The sequence below is a fragment of the Erpetoichthys calabaricus genome, chromosome 5 (assembly GCF_900747795.2).
Source record: "Erpetoichthys calabaricus chromosome 5, fErpCal1.3, whole genome shotgun sequence".
Lineage (NCBI taxonomy): Eukaryota > Metazoa > Chordata > Cladistia > Polypteriformes > Polypteridae > Erpetoichthys > Erpetoichthys calabaricus.
Genome location: NC_041398.2, coordinates 1,981,259 through 2,003,097, shown reverse-complemented (window position 1 = coordinate 2,003,097; position 21,839 = coordinate 1,981,259). Strand labels below are relative to the sequence as shown.

The 21,839-nt window shown below is 42.6% G+C and overlaps 4 protein-coding genes across 11 annotated transcripts in view; 3 read left to right on the top strand and 1 right to left on the bottom strand.

Annotated features, from left to right (window-relative positions):
• Window positions 1-21,839, top strand: part of LOC114652431 (gastrula zinc finger protein XlCGF57.1-like) — a 596,652-nt gene that overhangs the window by 289,130 nt on the left and 285,683 nt on the right. The window lies entirely within an intron of this gene.
• Window positions 1-21,839, top strand: part of LOC114652542 (tripartite motif-containing protein 16-like) — a 225,766-nt gene that overhangs the window by 34,023 nt on the left and 169,904 nt on the right. The window lies entirely within an intron of this gene.
• LOC114652436 (tripartite motif-containing protein 16-like) overlaps window positions 1-21,839 on the bottom strand; it is a 274,064-nt gene that overhangs the window by 135,843 nt on the left and 116,382 nt on the right. Inside the window, exons 4-5 of one of the 5 annotated variants that reach the window (XM_051927974.1) lie at window positions 21,242-21,307; window positions 12,961-13,399 (exon numbers count right to left, since the gene is read on the bottom strand). The exons of 2 other annotated variants lie outside the window; for them this stretch is intronic. In XM_051927974.1, coding sequence (XP_051783934.1) covers window positions 12,961-13,399; window positions 21,242-21,307 — 505 coding nt within the window. Of the gene's footprint in view, window positions 1-10,742; window positions 13,400-21,241; window positions 21,308-21,839 lie in introns of those variants that run through there. 2 more of the 5 variants (XM_051927973.1, XM_051927975.1) reach the window with 2 other exon arrangements.
• Window positions 1-21,839, top strand: part of LOC114652506 (zinc finger protein 568-like) — a 186,687-nt gene that overhangs the window by 75,968 nt on the left and 88,880 nt on the right. The window lies entirely within an intron of this gene.

The window sequence follows — 21,839 nt, the reverse complement described above, 5'->3', positions numbered from 1 at the left end:
CTTGCTGAGCTGACCATTCATCATGGGCTGTCGCGGTGTATTGTGTGTCTTTAATTTTCTGTGACAGAAATACTGTCTTGTACGGCTCTATTCAATAAGGGCGCGCACAAAAAGGCGAGCTTCAAATGGACAACCTCAATTGAGCACGGCGAATAAAGGCATTCGTAGATAAATTAGTTCAAATGGGTCTGGAATATGTGAAGAGCAACAAAGGTGCAGATCTTAATTTACATGCGCCTTTATTCGCTGCGCCCAATTGAGGTCGTCCTTTTGAGGCTCGCCTTTTTTGGCGCGCCCTTAATGAAGGATACGTCTTGTACGTCCGCTGGCTTGTACGTCTATAATATACCTTTAATTTTCTCTGGCGGTAATACAGGCGTGCGCGTCAGTAATATGCCTTTAATCTCCTCTGACAGTAATACTGGCTTGTATGTGGCTGTGATATGCATCACTGTATTGTCTACCTTTATTTTCCTCTTGCAGTAATACTGGTTGGTATTTCCATAAAACGCCTCTAACTTTCTCTGACAGTAATACAGTAATCCCTCCTCCATCGTGGGGGTTGCGTTCCAGAGCCACCCGCGAAATAAGAAAATCCGCGAAGTAGAAACCATAATGTTTATATGGTTATTTTTATATTGTCATGCTTGGGTCACAGATTTGCACAGAAACACAGGAGGTTGTAGAGAGACAGGAACGTTATTCAAACACTGCAAACAAACATTTGTCTCTTTTTCAAAAGTTTTAAACTGTGCTCCATGACAAGACAGAGATGACAGTTCTGTCTCATAATTAAAAGAATGCAAACATATCTTCCTCTTCAAAGGAGCAAACAAATCAATAGGACTGTTTGTCTTTTAAGTATGCGAAGCACCGCGGCACAAAGCTGTTGAAGGCGGCAGCTCACACCCCCTCTGTCAGGAGCAGAGAGAGAAAGAGATAAAAAAATCAATACGTGCCCTTCGTGCTTTTAAGTATGTGAAGCACCGTGCAGCATGTCGTTTCAGGAAACAGCTGCACAAAAGATAGCAACGTGAAGATAATCTTTCAGCATTTTTAGACGAGCGTCCGTATCGTCTAGGTGTGCGAACAGCCCCCCTGCTCAATCCCCCTACGTCAGGATCAGAGAAAGTCAGTGCAAGAGAGAGAGAAAAGTAAGCTGGGTAGCTTCTCAGCCATCTGCCAATAGCGTCCCTTGTATGAAATCAACTGGGCAAACCAACTGAGGAAGCATGTACCAGAAATTAAAAGACCCATTGTCCGCAGAAACCCGCGAAGCAGTGAAAAATCCGTGATATATATTTAAATATACTTACATATAAAATCCGCGATGGAGTGAAGCCGCGAAAGGCGAAGCGCGATATAGCGAGGGATCACTGTATCGCGCATTGCACCGTGCCCCGCGCATGCACACTTCATCAGAAGACACCCACACACGGACACCTGGACGCACATAGGGATTTTATATATATAAGATATATATATATATATATATATACACACACAGACACATTATATATATATATTATATATATATATATATATATATATATATTATATATATATATATATATATATATATATATATATATATATACACATACATATACATATATATATATATATACACATACATATACATATATATATATTTGCATATCTACATATATATATACATATCTACATATATATCTATGTCTATAAAGGAGAGTTGTGATCCTTATGGCTGTGTTTGTGTGTTTGTGGAGGGACGGAGAGTTAAGGCGGGTGTTGGAGTCACGTGATCATCTCCCCTCCCACTCACCTCATTTCATTCACTTCATTTCTCTCCGAGCTGAGCTCCACAGCTGACGCGGTTAGTCCTTTCTCCTTTACTGATTTACTGTTTAGTAGACGCGGTACTTACTGAATAGTATTTTTTCCTTTAGTGTTTCTTAGTGTTTAGTAGACGCGGTGTGCCGGTGCTCCCGGCGGTGTTGCGATTTAGTGTTACTTTCTACTTCGTTTTTGTACTTTAGTGTTTAATAATAAATAATAATAATAAATTACATTTATATAGCGCTTTTCTCAGTACTCAAAGCGCTACAATAGTGAGTGATACTTAGCTGATAGCAGTGTAGAAGCAGCACAGCACAACGGAGCCGGTAGGACAGGCGGGTGTGGTAGCGTAGGTGAGCGGCGATAGCAAGCAGCAGGAGGAGGAAGCAGGATTTGGATGTTCCAATACACAGCTATAAACAGTAACGCTTGGGAATTTCAGGTGTGATCGCCCCGGAGCCATAAGCCATAAACCAGGTTAGTATGAACATCAGATCAGTTCCCGGTCGTAGAGTACTGTAAGATGAAATGGGAGCAGATCAGCAGGCTTTGTTTCCTTACAAACCTCCCATAGTTTATGAAGACGCACAGCAACAATTAAATCATACAGATTCTGGTGTATTCTCAATTGCATTTGCTGTGTGTATTTCTTTAGGTATTGACCCAAGTGATCAAGTTTTTACTATTTCTTCAATGCGAAATCACTTACAAATATTTTTTGTTACTCGACAATTGCTTCCATTAGCCGACGGGCGACACCAGTTACAAGTATTCAGTGCGTTCAAAGACCTGTACGAAGTACGGCGACTAACACAGTCACTCATAAAAGGGGAGATGACTCGGTGCAGGAAATGGGGATTGAAACTACCTTGGAGGACATGCAATCAACGAGGCGATTAAACGGATCTCAAGAGACGTCTTCTAGGTGGGAAAAAAAGCGCTTGGCTGCCAAACAAATATATAAACATAAATATATACGTCTATATAAATAAAAATGTAAATGTTCGTTTGTTCAAAACCTTAAATCTCCAAAAGTTCTTCACCGATTGCTTTGAAATTTTGATACAACGTTGCATTCGAATACGCGCGTGTTTTTATATACATATTCTATAGATGTCACACCTGTGACAGGTAAAAACATGATTTTTTTTGAAAACACAGCGCCATCTGTTGCACGTAAAGGCAACACACGCATACTAAATATTTTACGATTCTATTTCAATGCTTTGATCAAATACATTTGTAAGTACGTGAATAAAGGCAGCGACATGGCAGTTTTTGGCGTGCAACCAGAAAGAAGTGATAGGAATGCGGTCATACATATCGATGAAATCGCACAGTATTAGGCTGGAAGATACATAAGCAGCAATGAAGCTGTTTGGCGAATTCTTTCATTTCCCATACATGAACGAAGTCCAGATGTTGTTCACTTAGCAGTACATCTAGAAAATGTACAACGCGTTTATTTAACAGCTGCAAATGTGCAACAAATAGCCCTGAATCCACCGGCTACAGCGTTAACTGCTTTCTTTACGTTATGTCAAAATGACGCGTTTGTGAAAACACTGCTGTATTCGGAAGTGCCTACGTATTACACATGGAATGAGAGTAGAAAATCATTTGAACAACACAAACGAGGAGAGCGAGTCAACGGACAACCTGACATATTCAAAGAAACTACGATAGGCAGACTGTACACCGTGCATCCCAATCAAGATGAATGCTTCTTTGTTCACATGCTGTTGGTAAATGTGCCCGGTCCAACGTCTGTCCAGCAATTGAGAATTGTCAACGGCGTTACACATGCCACTTTCTGAAGTACATGTCAAGCTCTGAATTTATTGGAGAACGACCGACACTGGGATGTATACATTAATGACGCCTGCAACACGTCACATCCAAATCAAATTCGTGCATTGTTTGCAATCATATTGACCGCCTGCTCTCCTTCATCTCCAACATAGTTATGGGAGAAATATAAATCGCACATGGCTGAAGATATTTTCCGTCGAATACGCAAGTAAAATTCAAATATAAACATGGATTTCACAGCAGACATCTACAACTAAGCGTTGATAATGATTGAAGATTTGTGCTTAGAAATCGCGAACAAAGTTCTCAATCAATTGGGAATGCCATCACCGAATCGATCTGCTGCTGCTTCGTTCGATGTAGAATTGCATCGTGAACAAAATTACAACACGGGTGATCTTTTGTCATATGTGCAATCAAAATATTCCTAAGCTAACGCTTCAGCAAAAAGGCATTTACGATCAAATAATGCAAACTGTCAATAACGGGGTTGGAGAAATCTGGAAACTGGGAATGGAAAGGTGCCAGTTGATCTGACCTCAGGACGAATTTCATTGCCTCATAACTTCTGCAATTTAGTGACGTCAAAAGAAGAATTGGTAGAAAAAGTATTTCCAAATATTCAAACCAATTATAAGAATCACGATTGGCTGAGTGAACGAGCTATTCTTGAGGCCAAAAACAAAGACGTCTACGAACTTAACAATATTATTCAGTCTAACATTCTGCACAGACAATGGAACAACAAAAAATATTGTATACCCACAAGCATTGTGAAATTAAACATATTAGAAACGTGTGCTTTCTCTTTTCTTTCTTTTCTATTTAACCAGACTGAGCCACAGCAACTCATGGCCGGGTACAGGTACATTATATATATATATATATATATATATATATATATATATATATACATATATATATATTATATATATATATATATATATATATATATATATACATATACATATACATACAGTGGTGTGAAAAACTATTTGCCCCCTTCCTGATTTCTTATTCTTTTGCATGTTTGTCACACAAAATGTTTCTGATCATCAAACACATTTAACCATTAGTCAAATATAACACAAGTAAACACAAAATGCAGTTTTTAAATGATGGTTTTTATTATTTAGGGAGAAAAAAAATCCAAACCTACATGGCCCTGTGTGAAAAAGTAATTGCCCCCCTTGTTAAAAAATAACCTAACTGTGGTGTATCACACCTGAGTTCAATTTCCGTAGCCACCCCCAGGCCTGATTACTGCCACACCTGCTTCAATCAAGAAATCACTTAAATAGGAGCTGCCTGACACAGAGAAGTAGACCAAAAGCACCTCAAAAGCTAGACATCATGCCAAGATCCAAAGAAATTCAGGAACAAATGAGAACAGAAGTAATTGAGATCTATCAGTCTGGTAAAGGTTATAAAGCCATTTCTAAAGCTTTGGGACTCCAGCGAACCACAGTGAGAGCCATTATCCACAAATGGCAAAAACATGGAACAGGGGTGAACCTTCCCAGGAGTGGCCGGCCAAACAAAATTACCCCAAGAGCGCAGAGACGACTCATCCGAGAGGTCACAAAAGACCCCAGGACAACGTCTAAAGAACTGCAGGACTCACTTGCCTCAATTAAGGTCAGTGTTCACGACTCCACCATAAGAAAGAGACTGGGCAAAAACGGCCTCCATGGCAGATGTCCAAGACGCAAACCACTGTTAAGCAAAAAGAACATTAGGGCTCGTCTCAATTTTGCTAAGAAACATCTCTATGATTGCCTAGACTTTTGGGAAAATACCTTGTGGACTGATGAGACAAAAGTTGAACTTTTTGGAAGGCAAATGTCCTGTTACATCTGGCGTAAAAGGAACACAGCATTTCAGAAAAAGAACATCATACCAACAGTAAAATATGTGGTGGTAGTGTGATGGTCTGGGGTTGTTTTGCTGCTTCAGGACCTGGAAGGCTTGCTGTGATAGATGGAACCATGAATTCTACTGTCTACCAAAAAATCCTGAAGGAGAATGTCCGGCCATCTGTTCGTCAACTCAAGCTGAAGCGATCTTGAGTGCTGCAACAGGACAATGACCCAAAACACACCAGCAAATCCACCTCTGAATGGCTGAAGAAAAACAAAATGAAGACTTTGGAGTGGCCTAGTCAATGTCCTGACCTGAATCCAATTGAGATGCTATGGCATGACCTTAAAAAGGCGGTTCATGCTAGAAAACCCTCAAATAAAGCTGAATTACAACAATTTTGCAAAGATGAGTGGGCCAAAATTCCTCCAGAGCGCTGTAAAAGACTCATTGCAAGTTATCGCAAACGCTTGATTGCAGTTATTGCTGCTAAGGGTGGCCCAACCAGTTATTAGGTTCAGGGGGCAATTACTTTTTCACACAGGGCCATGTAGGTTTGGATTTTTTTTTCTCCCTAAATAATAAAAACCACCATTTACAAACTGCATTTTGTGTTTACTTGTGTTATATTTGACTAATGGTTAAATGTGTTTGATGATCAGAAACATTTTGTGTGACAAACATGCAAAAGAATAAGAAATCAGGAAGGGGGCAAATAGTTTTTCACACCACTGTATATATATATGTACACACACACACACATATACAGTATACATACACATATACATCTATACTAATAAAAGTCCTCACTGACTCACTCATCACTAACTCTCCAACTTCCCGTGTAGGTAGAAGGCTGAAATTTGGCAGGCTCATTCCTTACGGCTTACTTACTAAAGTTAAGCAGGTTGTGAAATTCTACACATAACGGTCATAACGGTCGACAATGTCCGCCATGTTAAACTTTCTTATTTATGGCCCCATCTTCACGAAATTTGGTAGGCGGCTTTCCTGCACTCACCAAAACTGATGTACGTACTTATTTCAGTGGTATGACACCACTGTCGGCCGCCATATTGAACTTTCCAACGGTCTTTGTTACTTAATGGGCCCATCTTCAAGAAATTGGGTACGCGGGTTCCCAGCGCTAACTAAATCCTACTTACGTACATATATACGGCCATAGCCTGCAGCTCGGTCCACACTCTGAATCCTCCAGGCACTCCTGAGCATAATCTAAGTTTGAAGGTTGGGGCACCAATGATGTTACTGAGAAATTTACAGCCACTGAAACTTTGTAATGGCACGAGACTTTGGGTCACATGTCTGCAAAAGAACCTAATTGAGGTAACTATTTTTACTGGCAGTGCCTCAGGTGACACAGTTTTTATTCCTCACATCCCCGTTTTACCCTCTGATCTCCCATTTCAATTCAAACGCCTCCAATTTCCAGTAAGGCTTTGCTTCACAATGACAATTAATAAGTCTCAGGGACAGAGCCTACAAAAGGTTGCCATTGATTTCAGGCAAGATTGCTTTTCACATGGCCAACTATATGTCGAATGCTCAAGAGTAAGCTCAGCGCACAGCTTGGTCATATTACAACCGGAGTGGCGAACTGACAACGTGGTATACAAAGAGATCCTTAACAAATAATCCATCCATCCATCCATTTTCCAACCCGCTGAATCCAAACACAGGGTCACGGGGGTCTGCTGGAGCCAATCCCAGCCAACACAGGGCACAAGTCAGGAACCAATTCTGGGCAGGGTGCCAGCCCACCGCAGGACACACACAAACACACCCACACACCAAGCACACACTAAGGCCAATTTAGAATCACCAATCCACCTAACCTGCATGTCTTTGGACTGTGGGAGGAAACCGGAGCGCCCGGAGGAAACCCACGCAGACACGGGGAGAACATGCAAACTCCATGCAGGGAGGACCCGGGAAGAGAACCCGGGTCCCCAGGTCACCCAACTGCGAGGCAGCAGCGCTACCCACTGCACCACCGTGCCGCCCTAACAAATAATTATTGGTACATTTTCCCTCAGTTTATTATTTAAAATTTTAAAGCAGTACTTCACCGCTGCGAAGCGCGGGTATTTTGTTAGTTTACAAATAACTCAGAGCAGGGTCAGGCAGGTGTAGCACAGAGTCGTACACATCAGTCAGGAAAGGCAGGAAAAACCAAAATGGTGGAGGAGTCGCCATTGATGTCAAAGAGAAGTTCAACTCGGTCAGATGGAGAACGGAGTCTCAGTGTGGATGTTTGGATCTGACTTGACCTTGACAGGGATTGAGGTCTCATATTAAGATGGTGTTAGAGACAATGCTGAGTAGGGTTAAATAGCTAAATGATATTAAAATGGCAAATTTACAGGGAGATATTATAGTCCTGGTGGGCTTGAATTGTCCAGATATGAACTGAGCTAACCTGAGAAAGAGTGAAGAACAGGAGTCTGTAGATGTAACCAGCGGCTGATTTTTAACACACTAGTGAGGAGCAATTGTCACAATATGAAGGTCTGTAATAATCAGGGTGGAAGTGAGGACTGTTGGAATGCGAGCAGCGCTGTGCTGTGCCACCATGCCACCTCTCAATTTAAGTGTCATATCTCAAAATACAGTGAATTGAGAAAGTCTTCAGACTCTTTCTGCACACTTTAATGTGTTGTGAATTTAATTTTTTCATGGAAGAATTTCCCATTTTTGCCCACTGAATTGACCTTCAATAACTCATCATGATAAAGTGAAGACGTGTTAACAGAAAGGTTAATACATTTATTCAGAATCACGAACTGAACTCTCTCCTTCCTAGATGTATTCACACCCCTTCTTGTGTCACTCCAAACTGCACTCTGGTCCATCCTGTCTGCATGAGATGCGTCCAGAACTTGAGTGGAGTCCACCACTGAACTGAGTGGCCGTCGTTTAGAAAGTCAGTCGCGTTTCTGTGTCTAGAAGGTCCTACAAGTCACACTGCATGTCAGGAGAAAACGTAAGCCATGAAGTCCAAAGAACTCTCTGTAGACCTCCACCAAGATCACATTCTGGTAAGATGGAGATCAGGGCAAGAGGATCAAACCATTTCTAACACTTGTGAGTGTCCTCAGGAGTACAGTGGCTTCAGAAATATAGACGCAGAAGAAGTTTAGGACCACCAGGACTCTTCCTAGAGTTGGCCGTCCTCCCAAACTGAGTTACTGGACAAGAAGGGTCTTGGGTCAGGGAGGTGACTGAGAACCCAATGGTCACTCTAAGAGAGCTTCAGAAGTCCTCCACCGAGTCAGAAGACTGTCAGAAGGATGACCATCTCAGCAGGACTCCATCAGTCAGGTGTTCATGGTTGAGTGTTTAATGGAGGGCACTCTTGACAGTTTAGAGGACTCTGAGGACATGATGAGACTCACTGACCAAGAGCAGGCACTGCTCATCACCTGCCTAATATCATCATTAAGATGAGGAGTGGAGGTGGCAGCATCATGCCAGGGGGACAGGGAGACAGGACAGAATGAAGGGAAGGAGGACAGCAGCCAAACACAGAGAGGTCCTTGAAGAAGACCTGCTGCAGAGTGGGCTGACAGTTCAATGATCTGAAGCAAAAAGCCAAGACAATGACAGAGTGGAGTGGCTATAGGACAAGAGTGTCCTTGAGTGGTCCTGGTTTAGACCTCATCAACTGAGCCATCCACTTTCTGAAGAAGATCAAGAAGTTATAATCTGTGCAGTCAACATGACACGAATAGAGGAGGTGACTGAGCCCCTCAATAAACTCATCACTTAGTTCTCAGAATGGCGATGCTTGAAGAAATCAGTGGCTTGGCTCCTCAAGTTTAAAGACCTAAAATAAAAGATAAACATTTCAAGTAGAAGTCAACCAATCTAAAGGTAACCCAGAAGAACAAGAAACACTCGCCGTCGAACACATGAAGAGGTCCAAACTGATGGTAACACCAAACCCGATGTCACCAGAAGACTTGGCTAAAGCTGAAACAGAACTTGTCCGCCTCAGTCAATGGCAAGAACTTCCAGAAGAATTAAAGGCTTTAAAGAAAAGGGCTTGTGAGAAGAAGAACAGTCAGATCTTCAAACTGGAGCGAGTCACATAAGATGGAGTAGTGAGAGCTGGAGGAAGACTCAGCAAAGCTGCAATGTTAGATGAAGCTGAACATCCTGCAATTCTACACAAATATTCACATATTGCCCTCCTTATATTGCAGCACAAGCACATTCATAAAGAAATCGGCCATTGTGGGCACAACTATATACTGGCACAGCTACACCAGGAATACTGGACACCTCAAGTAAATTCAACTAACAGAAACATCATTTCAAAAGTGTCCAACATGAGAAGATACATCGAGAAAGCAGGAGAAGTAAAATGACAGATTTGCTGAAGATCGTTTGTTTCCTGACCAGCCGCCTTTCTCCAATGTCAGAGTTGATTATTTTGGTCCTTCACAAGTTAAAAGATGATGAAGTCAGGTCAGGAGGTGCGGAGTAATCTTCACATGTCTGACAATCAGAGCTGCGCACACAGAGATGGCACTCAGCTTAGACTCTGATTCTTATATCAACGCCACACGCCGATTCACGTGCAGAAGAGGACAAGTTAGAATGACACGCTCAGATAACGGGACAAACGTCATTGGAGCTGAAAGAGAGCAACGTGAAGCAAAAAAAGATCTCGAGCAAGAAAAACATCAGCAACGCTGTGATGAAGAAAGAATTCAATTTTAATGTCTTTTGGATGAAAGTGTCTCTTAAGTGAGTAAATGTAAATGTAAAAAAAAATATATATACATCCCAAACAGAGCTTACTGAACATTTAAATGATAAAAATTAAAGAAAAGATTAAAATACACTTACAGAAAAAATAAAAGGCAGGCATAAAAATTCAAAAACCTCAAGCAACCAAAATCCAACAAACCTAAACCAGAGCAGGAGACCAAAAGGACCACCGAACATCAAAACGTAAAGCAGAGCCCACCAGACAGGACAGAGCCCATTGTTGGAGCGGCTCTGTCATCAGCAGCTTCTTCTTAAATACCCTGGGGGCGGAGCTCCAGCTGCAGTGTCACATGGCCCCGCCCCCCTGGGCTACACAAGAAACACACACAAAGAAAAGAGGGACAATAAAACTAACAAAATATATAACATCAGATTAATAAAACAAAACATACAAAACAACACCTTACATGCGGCAATAAAATTTACAAAACTATTCATAAAAAATAGAAAAAATGTAAAGGAAAACACAAACTCATTTAAAGCAGAAATGAAACCCAAAATGAAACATCACAGCTGACTTCAGTCCTCAATGCACTTCAGCTTCTTGTGTTGTCCATGAGAGTCAAATTCACCATTTAATGTCCATCTTTATTAGTAACTGAACATCTCAGTTGTGTGTGTGTGTGTGGGGGGGTCAGGCTGGAGTTGGCATTCGAGGGCACAGCAGACACACAGGGGCACACGGGACACATGACAGAGCGCAGACACTCAGATGTGGAATGGAGAGCACTGCTCAGGTCTAAATGATCGATTTCACTCCTAGACTTACAAATCAAATATTCAATCCAAATCAACATCTTATTTGTCACTCACCCCATTGTCATATTCGGACTTTTCCAGCGCTATTAAGAAATGGCTCATCAATACGGAGTGTTATATCTTCAGATCAGACAACACAGGAGATGTGACCAGAGGTGGTGACAAGTCAGAAGGTCACAGATGAGCAGATTTGACAAATGTCAGTCATATTTATTGTTTATTCACCAAACACCATTGGGAGTTTATTATACAAAATGTAAAGAATTATTAGATTTGTATTTTGTTAATACATAATGATTATTAAAAGGATTAATTCAAATAAATGTTCTATTCCCATAGAGAATCTTCCATAACCTAACAAAGCTGCACTGTCCTTAAAGGTAATGACAATATTAAGAAATCCGCACTAAATATTCATTTGATCAAACCCAAATCTTTCCTCCCCCTCAGCCTTGCCCTTCATTTAATATTGAGAGTGGCCACTAGGGGGGGCAGTTTGGCTACAGAAGAATCAGCTCAGCTGTCAGCTCTGAAGGTCATGTGACTGTGTGATCGTGTCTCCCTTATTTTGCTCTTAATTCAATTAAATCTTAATTCGTTTTAGATATAATATTTAAAGTTATTTATGTCAGGTGTTTTATTCTTTTGTTTTTACTTTATTCTTATTTCTTTTACACTGCACTGTATTCTTTTCTCCCCCTCTCCCATGTGTGTAATATGGCGGGTGTCCACTAGAGGGCGCCACTGCACTTCAGTCCCACCCCTCAGTCCTCCTGTTAAAGTCTCCATTCGTCTGACTCTCTGATTGTTTCTCATTCTCTCCTTTCATGTTTCACTGCTCAGGATTTCACTGAATGCTTTCTGCTTTTATCTTTTAGATTTCCTTTTTGTATAAATTGCTGTGTAATATTTAGAGTGGCCACAAGAGGCAGTAGTGTGGCGACTGACCAATCAGTGACCCCCTTCTGTCCATTCGTTGTCTTTCTAATTTGCTTTTCAATTTCAGGTTTGTGGACAAGGTGGGCCAACCCTGGACGGGGTGCCAGTCCACTGCAAAGCCACACATGTGCACCCATGTCAAGTGTGTGCCAACTGACCAAGAATTCATTTTTGAAGATGTTGGAGCTTTCAGGGTACCAAGAGTGACAAATCTGGGGACAAGGAGGAGGTGCAGTTTAAAGTTTAATGTGACATCAATTAAAACACCAAACTCTGTCAGTATGGCCGACATCTGACTGACCGGTGAGTCCTCATCTTCAGACATTCACAGTGAATTCATTCTGAAGTGAAGGACCCTTTGAGTGACCAATGGAGGATCACAAAATGTCTGGTGAGTGGACAACACTCCAGTCCCCTCTGTCACTCTCTGCTCCTATATATAGTCACTATTCAAGAGCTCTCCATACTGAGTCTGTATAACGCCTTTCAGTTGTGCTGATCCAGCAGGACCACATGCCTGTCCTACTTAACAGGTGACATTCAGTGAAACTTGGGGGCCACAGTAGTTGTTTGGGGTGTCAGCCTGAAGGATATGTGGCTGTGAATCAAACAGTGACCCCTGCTGGTCAGACTGGTATTTGTAGGTCTGAGGGGTCTCCGCCCCTCATTATGACACACACACCTGATTGGCTACTCAAACCCAATAATAATGGAGACCCTGACAGCCGCACTCGCCCCGCATTCTCATCCACAAATTCAATCACAGAGGTGCTGACCCACCAATCCACCCATCCTGAGAATTTAACTTCACCCTAAACTACAAACGCGAAGAGGACCTGCGCTTGTGGGGACATCAAGTGACCGGTGGAGGGTACTGGTCAGTGGTCATATGGTGTCAGATGGCTGATTGTTACACTGGAGTCAGGACCAACATAAAACCCTGGATAGGGGGGCTCAGTGAAGGAGGTGTTGAACCTGTGCAGGAGGGTCATTGTGTGTGAGACGCTATAAAATGACAGAGAGCCAGCAGGCCCGTCCAGATACACACCTATTCTGGGGCTGTAGGGGGCGCTGATTACAGTCCACTGATGATTGTGACACAAAGAGTACTGGGAATTAAAACAACGCAAACTCCAGGAACTGTTGCTGTGTCCAAGGCCAGTCCCCATTCCTTTCTTGCCCAGTCCTTTATATGCGACTCCAATCTCGATGAAGTCTCCACTGCCCTCCACCTCCCAGTAACAGCGCGTCCCAGTCAGAGCCTCTCTGCACAGAACTTGTTCCCAGTAGTCAAATCTGTCAGGATGATCAGGATATTCAGCTTTTGTCCACTCCCATGTCACCTTCTTGTTCCCTTCAGACAGATAGAGTTGTCTGTGTGCCGTGTTGATGTCCAGTGTGAGGGGACAGAAGTCTGAAAGGAGAGAAAAGAAAACGAGTGAGGAAATCTGGGAGTGTGTAACGGGACTGGGGGCGGAGCACAACACAGACAATTAACAAGAACCAATCAGGAGCTGCGCTGACGAGACACTAAGGCCGGATTTATACTTCACGCGACGCGACGTGACGTGACGCGATGCATGCTGCAGTAGATGCTCCTGCTACGCCAGCGTTGTACTGTTTATACTTGAGTGCTTACTTTACGTAAATCTGGAGGAATCCACCGGGTGGCAGTGAGAGATATTATCACGGGGAGAAAAGGTTCGGCTTCTCTTTTTTGTGAATTTCCTGGAACAGCCATAAAAGTCCAATGACACCTTACCGCAATATCTCTGACAAGGATGTTTAATGATTAAATCCATCAGTCCAGGGATTTGTCCATTCCAGCTAGCATTGGGCACGAGGCAGAAACAACCCCTGGACGAGGCCTCAGCTCATCGCAAGGTGAACACAAGCACACACATACACACCGATGTCATTTTAGTGGCACCAAATCCCCAAATCTGCATATCTTTGGAAGGAAACCGGAGTCCACTGAGGAAACCCAGCAGGAAAACATGGAAACTCCAGGCAGGGAATATCAGTGACGTGACTCCCTGCAAGACAGCAGCGCTAACGCTCCGCCACTGGGTCACCCCCATGTCTGTAATTATTAACAGTATTCATTATTTAAACGAAATGACTGATTTATCTGTAAAATGTAATATACATACAGTGGGTCAAAAAAGTATTTAGTCAGCCACCAATTGTGCAAGTTCTCCCACTTAAAAAGATGAGATGCGCCTGTAATTTTCATCACAGGTTTACCTCAACTATGAAAGACAAAATGAGAAAAAAAATCCAGAAAATCACATTGTCTGATTTTTAAAGAATTTATTTGCAAATTGTGGTGGAAAATAAGTATTTGGTCACCTACAAACAAGCAAGATTTCTGGCTCTCCCAGACCTGTAACTTCTTCTGTAAGAGGCTCCTCTGTCCTCCACTCGTTACCTGTATTAATGGCACCTGTTTGAACTCGTTATCAATATAAAAGACACCTGTCCACAACCTCAAACAGTCACACTCCAAACTCCACTATGGCCAAGACCAAACAGCTGTCAAAGGACACCAGAAACAAAATTGTAGACCTGCACCAGGCTGGGAAGACTGAATCTGCAATAGGTAAGCAGCTTGGTGTGAAGAAATCAACTGTGGGAGCAATTATTAGAAAATGGAAGACATACAAGACCACTGATAATCTCCCTCAATCTGGGGCTCCACGCAAGATCTCACCCCGTGTGGTCAAAATGATCACAAGAACGGTGAGCAAAAATGCCAGAACCACACGGGGGGACCTAGTGAATGACCTGCAGAGAGCTGGGACCAAAGTAACAAAGGCTACCATCAGTAACACACTACGCCGCCAGGGACTCAAATCCTGCAGTGCCAGACGTGTGCAGGCCCGTCTGAAGTTTGCTAGAGAGCATTTGGATGAGCCAGAAGAGGATTGGGAGAATGTCATATGGTCAGATGAAACCAAAATAGAACTTTTTGGTAAAAACTCTACTCGTCGTGTTTGGAGGAGAAAGAATGCTAAGTTGCATCCAAAGAACACCATACCTACTGTAAAGCATGGGGGTGGAAACATCATGCTTTGGGGCTGTTTCTCTGCAAAGGGACCAGGACGACTGATCCGTGTAAAGGAAAGAATGAGTGGGGCCATGTATCGTCAGATTTTGAGTGAAAACCTCCTTCCATCAGCAAGGGCATTGAAGATGAAACATGGCTGGGTCTTTCAGCATGACAATGATCCCAAACACACCGCCCGGGTAATGAAGGAGTGGCTTCGTAATAAGCATTTCAAGGTCCTGGAGTGGCCTAGCCAGTCTCCAGATCTCAACCCCATAGAAAATCTTTGGAGGGAGTTGAAAGTCCGTGTTGCCCAGCGACAGCCCCAAAACATCACTGCTCTAGAGGAGATCTGCATGGAGGAATGGGCCAAAATACCAGCAACAGTGTGTGAAAACCTTGTGAAGACTTACAGAAAACGTTTGACCTCTGTCATTGCCAACAAAGGGTATATAACAAAGTATTGAGATGAACTTTTGTTATTGACCAAATACTTATTTTCCACCATAATTTGCAAATAAATTCTTCAAAAATCGGACAATGTGATTTTCTGGATTTTTTTCTCATTTTGTCTCTCATAGTTGAGGTATACCTATGATGAAAATTACAGGCCTCTCTCATCTTTTTAAGTGGGAGAACTTGCACAATTGGTGGCTGACTAAATACTTTTTTGCCCCACTATACTTTAATGCATTTCATCATGAAAGTGATATCAAGTATAAATCTAAGGATTCTAAATGTGCAGAGAGTTGGAATATCATACATTTAATGTGTTCTGTGTGGTGATCTATAGCCGACGATCCTCTGCGGTCAGGACCGGATGGAAGCCCTAGACAAAAAGACGGCACAGAAGATGGTATATGACACTTTTAAAATGTGTCATGTCATTATGATCAAGAATATGCCACGCTTGAATATAAAAGCACCACGAATACATCTGTATGTCGGCATTTTGCTTCACCACATTGAACCATTTATCAAACATCGAAGTGCGCACATCGATCTTGTAGGATCCGCAAAGCTTCCTGTCACATGTAGATAGTAAACAGAGACTCTGACGTGACATTGCAACTTTTAGCACACTGTGCCCCCCCCGACTTTTTGCTGGTACTGCAACTCGCACACGTGTTGCGTTAATTTCTGAGGACCTACTCAGAGGACGCATCAAATGAACACTGAGAAAGTGTGGCAGCCATGATGCGGGCGCATACGCATTCTGAGCGTGAAGTATAAATGAGCCCTAATAGTAAAGAGCTCATCTGATTGGACACAATCTGTGGGGATTTAAATAAAATTCTGGAATGACAATAAATCCGAATCCCTTTTATTCTCCAGTACTTCATGTGCAGGAATCTGACTTGGTAGATTTGGAGCTCCTTATAACGGAACACAACATCACAGACAAATAACAGAAAGAGCTGAAGTTAAAAAGACAAACTTCAAACCAAGTGGTAGAATAATCCAATTATAAAGGAGATGTGCCGATAGTGATGTGCCGGTGAGAGTGTGTGTAGTGTGTATTCCCGTGTCACACACACATGTCCTCACACTGTACACACACACACAGTCTCTGACAGAACACATGAATACACACAGAAGACGTCTAAGTCACTGCTGGGAGAGGCTGTCGCTCTGGCTAAGAAACTCTGGAGGTGTCTGTTAGTTTGAGTTTGAATTGACTGAAGCGTTTGGGAGTTTGTGTGAAGAAGTGATGAGCTGCGTGGTGGTCCTTATGACACGGTTAGTGACAAAAGATGTCTACAGGTCTGCACAGATGAAGAGCACAGCAGACCTCACCACACGCTCTCATTTATTTATGGAGTGTGCCGTTGATGAGCCAAACCAGACACCAATGGAGAATGTGATTACACTTTCAATGATGGCTTTGTGAAACTGAATGAGAATTGGCTGTGAAATATTTAATTTCTTTATCTGGCGTAAGAAGTCCAATCGCCGCTGTGCCTTCTTAGTGATGTGGTGGTGTTGATGTCCCAGCTGAGAGTGTTTGTGATTGTTGTGCTCAGAACTTTGAAGGAGTCCACCATATTGACTGCTGAATCCTTCATTTCTAGTGTCAGATGTTGTGACTGCTGTTTATGAAAGTCAATGGCCATTTCCACTGTCTCGGGGGTCTTGAGCAGCAGGGTGTTGAAACTCACCAAGACACAAGACGAGACCCCTCTTTTCTAGAAGGTGTTTCATTGCTGTTAGTAATTAGACCAATAATTCCAGCACCTTTGACTTGTTGTGATGTTCAGCATCTCTAACTGCTCTGTAAAGCAGAAACCCCAGCAGTTCTAATGTGGAGTCAGGAACTGATGCTGTAAGCCAGGTGTCCACACAGCAATACGCTGACCAGAGAGAATAATCCTCAATGGGGCCGAGAAGAAGGTGAAGTTCATCTGTTTTGGGCCTCAGTGGTCTGACGTTGATAAAATTAACATAGTATAAAATCCTCTTCAGGTGGGAGTTACCTGGCTGGGAGTCCGAGTCTGCAGTCGGAGGTTCATAAGTGCTAAATCCATATGAAAGTGTCCTTAATCAGTGGAGGAGAAATGAAGTCCAATCCCAGTAGACAGGAGCTGATCTCATGTGTATGTAATCCTCATATTGTTACAAAAGGAAAAGTTAACAGAGAAAAACAACACATCAGCAGCGAGCAAACAACTGTGGCTGTCCTGATCAGCGCCATCATTATAAGCACAAGGTCACTGTCGAGGTCAGAGTTCAAATGGTCTGTCCACACGGACCGCTGGCTTTATTAAATGACACTTTCATTGTCACAGTCCACCTCTTTAATTTAAAATCAATCCACTGTCACACTTCATCACAAACTGACAGCTCCATGATTTACTGGCCAGCAAACAAGACGGCCATTGAGTGCTGAGAGATGTAAAGTTCATGAAGAAAATCATCATGGAGTGAGCTGAAGCTACTCAGTCATTAAAGAAGACAATTCATTTAGTACAATTAATTTTAAAGTCAAAAGACATGGGTTCAGAATAATAAAAAACGTGAAGATGAGTTACTGAACTATGAAAACTCAATTCAGGACAGCATGATGGCCGAGGGTTTGGAGTTGCGGCCTCACAGATTGGGCTTCACGACTTTGAATTTGGCGCCCAGTGGTCGTCTTCGTCAGGTCAGCGTGTTCTCCTCGTGTCACTCCTGGTTTTCTTCACACAATCCACAGACGTGCATGTTGGGTGAATTGGCTACTCTGAATTGGCCTTGTGTGGTTGTGATCACCTGACTTAACATAACGCAGCCTGAACTGGATTAAACCGGTTTGACAATGTTGTATTAAAATCATTTTAATCGTTTTGTCCTTTCTACTTTTTAAAGAAGAATCCTAATTTTCTGTCAAATAAGTGTAAACTGACAACAGTGATTGTTATCCGCCATTCTTTATTTCACAGAGCAGACTCTTTGCTTTTAATTTCAGGACGTACGCAATAAAATAAATGACAATTTATTTAAACACAATTATTAGGACCCTCACCTAATGTTCTCTGACTGACTGTTTTCAGGTGATACCTGCCATCAAGCACTTCCTGTGGCTCTGGCTGAGACTTCTACTCCTCTCACTGTCCACTCGGCCCAGTCTTCTTGGGCTTTAATGGACTTCTTCTCCCAACTGTAACCTCCAGCTCTTCCCATGGATGTTGACTTGGATTCATTTTAGGGCACATAGCTGACCACTTCAGAACATTCCAATGTGATTTCCACCATACTTGGGTGGTCTTACTTGTATGTTCTGGAGGATCCATGATCTACCCTTCAGACAGAGCCTTGTGATGTTTGCTCCAGAATGTCTTGATGATCTTCTCATTTTATTGTGGCCTACCCAGATTCAGCACAGCAGCCCCCTAACATTAATGAGCCTCCTCCATGTTTTGTGTTTTTTCTTTAACAGTAAGTCACAACAGCTCTGTGTCCACAGAAAACAAAACGAGTGTTCAAAGCTCTTGTTTAGTTTCATCAGACTAAAAGAAATTTTCCAGCATTGTGGCTTGTCATCATGTGTTTTAGAAAACTCCAGTCAGTTATTTATTTTATTTTTTGTCCATCTTTCAGAAGTGGGGCCTTCTACCACGGAGCCTACTTTCATTCAGTAAGCGATTGATGGAGCTACTTGAAGCTGTTGTACTTTGATCTTGGAGGTGATCCTGAATCTGTTCTGATGTTTGTCTTGGTTCTTTTTCCACCACTGAAGCTATCTTTCAGTTCAATTGGGGTCCATTTTCCATCTGCAGCAGCATTCAGTGTTTGGCTACAGTCCAATGGACCTTCATCTTCTTGATGTTAAGTTACTGAGGCCACAGGAACATGAAGCTCTGTGGAGATGGCCTTGTAGCCTTTACCTTGACCATGCTGGGCTGTGTGTGATGATGCAGGTTCGCTCCATGCTCCCAATGTCCTTATGGGAGCCCTGAATCCAACACAGTCGGTAATGTCACCGAGATGAGCTGACAAATGAGGACAAATCTCACATGAATCCAGGGGATATTTCCAAAAAAGTGCATAAGTGCTTTCACTAAAACAATAATCAAAACAAAATGTGAAGTGCACATCAGTTTCAATACATCCAAAAACAGAAGTGTCCAGTGGGGATAAAATCAATCAAATAAATAAATCCTTTAAAACTCGAGGTTAAAAATGCAGAAGTTAAAATGCGGTCTCACTGTTCCCGATCCTAGCACACCTCCTTCTTTCTCCCCGGCTCACCCATAACTCTTGTAATTGGCGGAGACCTCAACAGCAACGAGCTCCATTCAGCCAACCTCCGTCTTGGCCTCCTTCTGGACGTCACTGCCAGACCATCCGAGGTCGGCTCTCCTCCCTTCATCCTTTGTGCTCTCGCAGTCACTCCTCAGATCCCTCGGGAGGACACCTGCCCTGCTCACCCCACTCACTTGAACTTTCAGTGGGGTGAACTAGCCCCCAGAGCGCAACATCTTAACGCCCCTTTGCAGGGCCCCAGCTTGTTCTGTCTCCTCATCCAAGGTGGCCAGATCGTCCTGCTAAGCTGCCATTCATTCACTTACTTTAACCTCTATTTTCTTCACCTCCATCGATCGAGCTCTCTCTCTACATCCCCCCTTTCTCTGGTGTCGACCCGTATATATACACCTACCTCCGCACGCCTCCGTGGGTGCAGCGCCTTAATCACACACCGCAGGAAGCCAATGAGGCAAATGAGAACGACCGCACCCACACGTGCAGGTGCGACTCGCTCCAATTACCTCATTAACATCCCCGCAGTTGTGAAATCTCACCCACGGCTACACAGATTTAAAACCCGGCCCTTTTTCTTGAAGCCGTGGATCCGCTATACCACACTGTGACCTTCTTCCTTTCCTCCTCTTCTCTTATCCATGTCCAGTGTGATGCACACAATGACTCCGCAAAGCTTTGTGAGGGCTGAGAGACTGAAGACCCCCGTGATTCTCATGGAGGACTGATTCTTATTCAATGATGTCTTTTAACATCTAATGGCTTCCACAAGATTTTCCATGCCATCTTCTTTTGGTTTAATTCCTACAATGTGTTCAGTCATGAATAAATAACAAAGTTTCTGCTCTGTGGAGATAAGAATGATGGATGCCGAGTACTTTTGTCAGTTTTAACTTATTTCACATACAGTTGTGATTCTTTTTAAATTTAACACTTTTGGCTGTGTCTGTATATCCATATACTGTACATGTATATGTTAATGGTGGTGGACATTGTGTTTATTATGTGAAACACACTGAGCTGCTTTCATTCAATGGCATATGCTGTATAAATGGATTATTATTACCAAAATTATAATGTAATGACTGAAAAAGAAAAGAATCAGAAAGGAGACACTGGAATACAGAAAGAGAAAACAGCAGGAAGGGCAAAGAAAAAAATAAGACAATAGAAAAAGGACAAAGGACACTGGAGGTTAGAGGTTTGTGAGAGGTGGATGTGGCGTAGTCGGTAGGATTTCATTTTTATTTTCTATGAGTTCACCTGACACATAAGAGACTCAAGTCCAACAGACTGCTTTGGTGCTTCCCTGTCCAGAATGTTAAATATCCCATAATGCACCAGTCACAGGACCCCCGTCACTTTCAGCTCATCAATCACACCACTCTCACATAATGCTATCATATCATAAGCCTGGCCTGTGATATTAAAAGTGAAATGATGATAAATTCAATGAATTTACAGACTCACATTGTAAAAACTCCTTTCTGCTCTGTGGTTGAGGAGACTGTAGGGTGAAGACTGGAGCTTCACGACCTGTAAATACAAAGAAAAGAGAAATATGGAGAATGTTAAGGTGGAATTTTATAATGTTAAATTTTTAAACACTAATTACAAATGTAATTCAGTTAAAATAAAACAACAAAACATGCAGATCGAGTCTGCACACAGACCCACCAATGTGTGGATGATGCAGTGACTGAGTTTTCTTTACCAACATTTTGATGAGCCACAGACACATGTGAGGGTCTCGATTGTGGACTTAACCCCTGCTTTAGATACCAACATCTCAGAGCTTCTAGATAATAAACTGACAGAGTTCAGCCTGCCCAGTCAAATCCACCATTGGATCTCAGACTTTCTTCCCGGTAGTAAACCGTGTCGGTGCAGTTGGGCACACACATATCTGACCTGTTAACCCTCGTCACTTCACTTTGTTTCCTCTCCTGTGTTGTCAGTTGGCCACAGCGCAGCAGTTCTGTTCATGGACAGACATTGTTAGGTTCCATTTATGTTCATCAGTGCAGAACTGCGTCAGCTTACAGATTTGTTTAAACACACAGTATCA